General features: G+C 31.1%; 1 protein-coding gene across 1 annotated transcript; it reads left to right on the forward strand.

Annotated features, from left to right (window-relative positions):
• The first annotated feature begins 50 nt into the window (after positions 1-50).
• LOC126736477 (probable ubiquitin-conjugating enzyme E2 C) lies at positions 51-6851 on the forward strand. The gene is made up of 3 exons (XM_050440860.1): positions 51-278; positions 505-821; positions 6487-6851. Exons 1-3 carry the CDS (start codon positions 172-174, stop codon positions 6588-6590), a joined length of 528 nt encoding a protein of 175 aa, XP_050296817.1. The 5' UTR covers positions 51-171; the 3' UTR covers positions 6591-6851.
• The last annotated feature ends 205 nt before the right edge of the window (positions 6852-7056 follow it).

A 7056-nucleotide genomic window follows, 5' to 3' on the forward strand; every position in this document is an offset into this window, starting at 1 on the left:
GGTCTAATTTCATTGGTCAGTTCAAATAAATTTTTTTGCTTTGCATTTGGCAGATGTCAATCAATCATATTTTAACGAACTTTTCGATCGAGAAGGTTTTTTTGATCAATTTTTCGGAATACCTTTGGTACATAATAGAATTTGGGTATTAAAATAATTTTTTGTCACGAAATGGCACAAAACGTCAACCCCTTCTTTGAACAACAGGCGAACAGCCCTTCCAAAGAAAGTGAAGTAACAAAACGGCCCCAAAACGATGGTCATGCAGTGACAAAGAGGTAAGACAGCATTTTTTGCTTTATTTGCGGAATTTGTGACTGTTTTAAACTATTAATCGTATTTAAAGTGGTTTTCTCCTTATCCTTTGCATGGAAAATTGTCATTACTGTGGCAAATGGAATCATGTTACAGCCATAATCATTGATGATTAATGCATTGAAAAATCATATGCTCTTAATCCCCTTTAAAATGTCTAATGCCTAAAACCACAATTTTTTTATGCAGGTTACACAAAGAATTAATGACCCTCATGATGTCACAAGATAAGAGCATTTCAGCCTTTCCAGAAGGAGAAAATCTTTTCAACTGGATAGGAACCATTGCGGGACCTAAAGACTCAGTTTATGAGGACCTTAAATTTAAATTGAGCTTTCAGTTTCCCAATTCATACCCTTACACAGCCCCAGTAGTCAAGTTCATTACACCTTGTTTCCATCCAAATGTTGATACTAGTGGAAATATTTGTTTGGATATTTTGAAGGATAAATGGTCAGCATTGTATGATGTCAGAACTATTTTATTGTCAATTCAAGCCTTACTTGGTAAGTATTTTGCATAATATAGCCATTTTAGCAAAGCAGCTTATAATTTTTTTAACATATATGGTTGAATATATAGGATGATTTCACACTAAAGGTTTAAATTTTTAAAAATAATAAATTACCATTCTGTATGAAAGCTGATAGGTATTTTGTGACACAAATCACAAGTGCTCTGCTGGTTATATATTTCTCCATCACAGTTTTCTTTGTGTTTTGAGTTTAGAAATTTCATTTGGTAGTTAAGAAATATTTTAAAAAAAAGTGATGCTCACAAAGTTTTGAATTGGATGCTTCTTATGAATCATTCAACTATGCAGAATTCAGTCTTAAATTTGTCTTGCATTTTTCTTTTCATATGTGTGAATATATTATGTCTAAACAATTTTTTTATAATTTTCACTTTATATCATTATTGAAACTTATCTAAACACCTAAGAGTCAATACCTTGTTTGAATTAAACCAGAATATCTAACCCCCCTGACATACATATTAAGAAATCTAAATAGTTAGCCAAGGACATAAAGAGTAAATCCCAATCTAACATATTTAATATAATTACAATCTATTATCTTTATAGTTGAATAGAAGTCCATATTTTGTAGGAGAATGTGTATATAAAGATTACAAATAGGAGAAGTCTTTATCTCCAAGAAAAATGCATGTAGGTCACTTAGGTAAATGTATTCTGCATTTTGGCTGTGTAACCAGCCATCATCAGATACAGAACATTACAAAAAAACATATACATTCACCAAATAAAACAAAAATTACCCATTCTTGGGTTACTCTTCAACGGATAATTTTTGTTTTATTTGGTGAACGTATATGTTTTTTGTAATATTCTGTATCTGATGATGGCTGTTTACACAGCCGAAATGCATAATACATTTACCTAAGTGACCTACATGCATTTTTCTTCGAGATAAAGACTTCCTCTATTTGTAATCTTTATTAACTTTATGTTTAAAGGCAACTTTTAGATTTAAACAAAACTTCTCTTGTTGCCCAATCTGGCACCATTACTTACATCCATGTGTGATCCAGCATTTTCAGTTTATACAACTTCTTAATGCATATCCCAGAATGTGTAACTCATAAGAGCTAACGCAGGAATGAGTAAATATACCCATTTATATATTGTCATTTTCATAACTTGTAATAGTTATTTACACCTTATAAGGTTGACAAAAAGTTGTATAAACCCTTACTAAAGTAATGCTTTGTGATATTATGTATTAAATTATGAGAGATGCATTAATGAAAGTTGTATAAATTTAGCATTATACAAAAATGAGTAAAATACTCTTTATTCTATGTTGAACCAGAAAATTCTACATGTTAGAAATTCCTCATGTTTTCTGTGATATATGCAGATTATTATTGATTTGTTTAATAGCATCAAAATGACCTGTGTTGATAGGGTACTTATACAGGGAGTAAAAATATTGGGTGCAAATATTTTAATATTGTTGTTGGAGTCAAAATAACATTTTTTCTATGAACATATGTCCTGAAATGCCTTCCTCAGAGTTACAAATTGCTTGAAGAAAATAATTTTTTTTCTATCAGGAGAGTGGAGGGTTGTATCACAGCAAGTGGAGGCCTTTCCAGCATTTCCTATGATAAATTAAGTTATGTTATGTTATTACATTATTATTTTTATATTGTTAATACATTTTAGATTGAAAAAAATGCAAAAGACAAAAATTTTAGATTTTTTTATGACAAGATGGTGTTGTTAGCTTTTAAAATTTTTTATTAGAAACACAAGATGGGGGCTATTAGGAGGGTAACTCCCCCTGAATCCTCTCCTAAAATTGGGCTTACACCATTTTTGGGATCGAAAATTTCAAAAGCACCAAAAACGGGACTTGCAAATTTTCAGGACATTTGATATGGTATGTCACAGTTTCAAATAATCAATTTTCTTCAAGCAATTTGTAGGCACAGGCTGTAGCTCTGAGGAAGTGCATTTTAGAACACATGTTTATAGGAAAAAGTCTTATTTTGACTCCAAAAATATGCTCCTAAAATATTTGCATAGAATTTTATAACACCTTGTATAAGATGTAGATGTAACTTCAGGTTTAAAAATGTAATGGCAGCAACAGATGATGATTAATAAAAGCTCATATGAAAACATTTATTGACATTAATTTATTGACAGTTTTCTCTGTAAAAATCAATGAATGGGTTATATTAGATAAATGCATGTTTTTTATTTCTGACTGATAGAAAACTTGCAAATATCTACCTACAAAGTGTTACAAAATTGTATATTTGAGAGACCTATTCTTGATATTAAAATAAGACCTTATGCATCTGTAGAATAGCCATGTATCCTAAAATTCACCTCCTCCCAGAAATCTTATCAATATTGTAACTTGCACAAAAAAAAATACATTTTAAATAATGGTCACAATTATGTCTCAAATGTTGTGGAAAGTTGCACTTTTAGTTTTTTGTAGATACAATCTTTATTTTTTACCTCAAGAATAATTTAACTCCATTTGGGTGGTAAATGATGGTTGCCTTCAGTTTATATGCCTAAAAATTTTCTATTTGCAAGTTTTCTTTTTCATTCAAGTAAATAGTTTTTTATAATATTAGGGCCTCAGTTAATATGAAATTAAGCTATACAGGGTGTCCCGAAAGTACTGGGACATAGAACAACAGTAGATTCCTTACGTCAAAATAATGTCATTGAGGCCAACTTGCCTTATCCTAACTTTAATAGTAACTGAAATACAGGGTGTCAAAGTATTATTTGATTTATCGTTTTTTTCTCATAGGTCCTGAACCAAATGACATACTGACAAGAAATTTAGAACATACAAGTCTTTTAAAAAGCAAAATAAAATTTCATATACAGTTTTTGTGTTTTCGGTAGAGGGTGCTCGTTGCGTTAGTTTTTACTTTTTTAAATCCTCTAACAAAATAATTTCCTTTTTTAATATTACATAAAAAATGTATACCTTCTCAAAGTCGCTAGGAGCAACCATTTCGGCAATAATCACACTCAGTTGACAAAAAACAAAGAAAAACACAAAGTCACGGTCTCACAACATGTAATTAAACGGGCTACACGTGTTCGCTCTAGTTAGAGCATCAGGCCTTTAGAAGCCATCCACACACTTCACAGTACAGGTTGGATTCACAGTGGATGGCTTCTAAAGGCCTGATGATGCTCAAACTAGAGCGAAACACGTGTAGCCCGTTTAATTACATGTTGTAAGACTGTGACTTTGTGTTTTTCTTTGTTTTTTGTCAATTTTGTATGTTGGTTTCTTAGAGAATAATGGATGAGATTTTTGGAATCACACTCAGGTTTTCATAATATGTGAATGACTTAAATTTACTAGATTTTTAGCAATGCAATCCTAAATAAAATAAAATTAATACCTAAGATTATTGATATTTATGTAAAATTAGAATAGTTAGTATATAAAAAAAATATTACATTTATATCATTTATGTCATAACCAAAGTAAATGATATTGATTTATTTTTTTTATATTTTATATTTAAACGAATATACCAAAAACAGTAATAAACAAAGAAAAATACAAATAATGCTATTATAACAACTGTTCAAAATGCCCTCCATTAACTTCAATGCATTTTGAAACGTTTAACAAATGACTGCCGCATTTTAAAGAGAAGAAGATCCTCATTATTTTTTTAATATATTTACAGAATTTACAATTTTTACATCTAGTTTATTTAGATTCTTTATAGGACTATCATAAATAATGGATTTTAAATATCCCCAAATACGGAACTCCATGGGGTTTAAGTCTGGACTACGCGCAGGCAAAAGCAAAGCTTCTCCACGGCTAATACAACGTTCGGGATATTATTCGTCAAGGTAAAAATGCACTGGCGTCCCATCTTGCATAAAATACATGTACTGCCTAACATTTAATGGTATATCTTCTAAAAGACCTCCAAGTTCATTTCGTAAGAAATTAAAGTACGAGTCTCCGTTCAAATTAGGTGGTAGTTCATAGTGGCCTATTATATGGTTTCCAATAATACCACACCAAATGTTAACTTTAAATTTATGCTGGAAATGACGACTGACAACTGAATGGAGGTTTTCAGTATCCCACATATGAGCATTTCTAAAGTTAAATACGCCGCGTCTAGTAAATGTAGCCTTATACTAACTAAAATTTCTTCTTCCTGTTCTTGGGAATAATTTTTTGGGCGGCCCAAAATAGGCATTTTTGGCCGAAATGATCCAGTTTCTCCTAGTCGGCTATAAAATCTTTGGAATAATTTATGGTTTGGTTGTTGTTTATCAGAAAATATTTCCTGATACCTGCGTCTTGCATGCCGTCCATTAAAATTTACTTGCGCGTTAAAACAGCATATCACGCATCCAAATTAGTAAATAATTTTAAGTATGCCTAGGCATTACTTAAAATTATTAAACTTGGGAAAAAAACTTTTCTACTCATTTTAAAAGTTTTATATGACATTCAAAAAGTTTGACATAAATAATACAAACACTTGTCTCCAACGCCAACTGCCAAAGATGCGATTTAAATAAAGTAGTAAATAAATATTATTTTAAAAATATTTTTTGAAAAATGGTGTTTATGTCGAAAATGGTTGCTCCTAGCGACTTTAATAAGGTTTACGTTTTTTATGCAAAATTAAAAAAGGATTTATTTTGATACTTTTTAAACCGATATGCGGAGCTGAAAAAAAATTTAGGGTTCTAAAAAAGTAAAAACTAACGCAACGAGCGCCCTCTACCGAAAACTCGAAAACTGTATACGAAATATTATTTTTCTTTTTAAAAGACTCATATGTTTTAAATTTCAGGTCAGTATGTCAATTGGTTCAGGACCTATGAGAAAAAAACGATAAATCAAATAATACTTTGACACCCTGAATTTCAGTTACTATTAAAGTTAGGATAAGGCAAGTTGACCTCAATCACATTATTTTGACGTAAAGAATCTACTGTTGCAGTAGCGGCTCGTCAGGGGACGCGGGTGAAGCGCCGCTTCACCACAAATTTTAAAAAATTTAAGAGTTTTAAAATCGACATCTTTACGTTTACAATTTAGTTTGTTTTATATTTTATAACAAATTAATTCTTTATTTTATCTGATTTATCAAAATAAGTGTAATCCTATAAAGAATATATTTGTAAAAGTATTCAGAAACCCGAGCGTGCTAAACATATTCTCATAAGAGCAGCGGCGACCGCCACCGCATGTGTCAATGCAGCACAATTAGCAGAAACAATAATCCGCTGCAACACCTCTCCCCGCGCTTACGACGGTTGCTATGGCAACGGACGGACAAACACGCGGGGTAATTTACAGAACGGCGCGGCGTATGCATGCCGCTGCCAGCAAGGTTCTTATTCTATTGACTTAGTTCTTGTTTATCGGAAGTAAATTCCATCGCGTTCGGGAATTTTTTTTATAAAATGTTGCCGTTATATGACCCAATTTGCATAATAAAATTTTGTTTTTGCTGCTTATGGTATATTCTGGGTTTTGCGCTTCACCTCTTCCTAAAGTCACCAGCCGCCACTGTACTGTTGTGCTATGTCCCATTACTTTTGGGTCACCCTGTATATATTAGCTACTTATATATTTTAGGTATTTTAATTTTTTATTATTGCTATAATGTTATTTACAGGTGAACCTAATGTAGACAGCCCCCTGAATGCCCTTGCTGCAGAAATTTGGCCAAAGAAAGATTCCTACAAAAGGCATGTGCTTGAAATGTATAAAGAGGTCTAACAATTAAAAAATATTTAGGGTATTTATCATTCATTTATTCAGGATCTTCTAATCCAAATTGCTTGTATTTAAAATTATTACTTTTTCTTGTATATTGAACTACATGGCATTTCAGTCTTTCTTGTGCTCGAAAAATATTTTTCTTAAAAGAACCACATAATTATAAGGTCCTGAATAATTATTTATTATACAGTCTCTTAGATTTCCTTTTTTATGTGTTCACACGGGTGATTATTAATATAATTTTTAATTTAATATAAATTAGTGTAATAACATTATTGAGTGTAAAGTGCAAAATTGGCGTGAAAACATGAGATTTATTATAAATTTTTTGCATTGAAATGGTTATCAACTATTATTATATTTTGTCTTTTTATAGGTAGTGTTTCTTGTTTTAGTATGGCTTGTGACTGATCTATTTTTTTTAAGGGATAAACAGATAGAAACTATTCTTGGTGTATTAATT

The sequence above is a fragment of the Anthonomus grandis genome, chromosome 5 (genome assembly GCF_022605725.1).
Source record: "Anthonomus grandis grandis chromosome 5, icAntGran1.3, whole genome shotgun sequence".
Classification (NCBI taxonomy): domain Eukaryota; kingdom Metazoa; phylum Arthropoda; class Insecta; order Coleoptera; family Curculionidae; genus Anthonomus; species Anthonomus grandis.

What these genes read in the sequence shown, in the direction of transcription:
- LOC126736477 (XM_050440860.1), top strand. Translation starts at nt 172, where the DNA reads ATGGCACAAAACGTCAACCCCTTCTTTGAACAACAGGCGAACAGCCCT. An exon ending in GGTCATGCAGTGACAAAGAG is followed by an intron (nt 279 to 504) that starts GTAAGACAGCAT and finishes TTTTTTATGCAG; the next exon opens with GTTACACAAAGAATTAATGA. An exon ending in GTCAATTCAAGCCTTACTTG is followed by an intron (nt 822 to 6,486) that starts GTAAGTATTTTG and finishes TGTTATTTACAG; the next exon opens with GTGAACCTAATGTAGACAGC.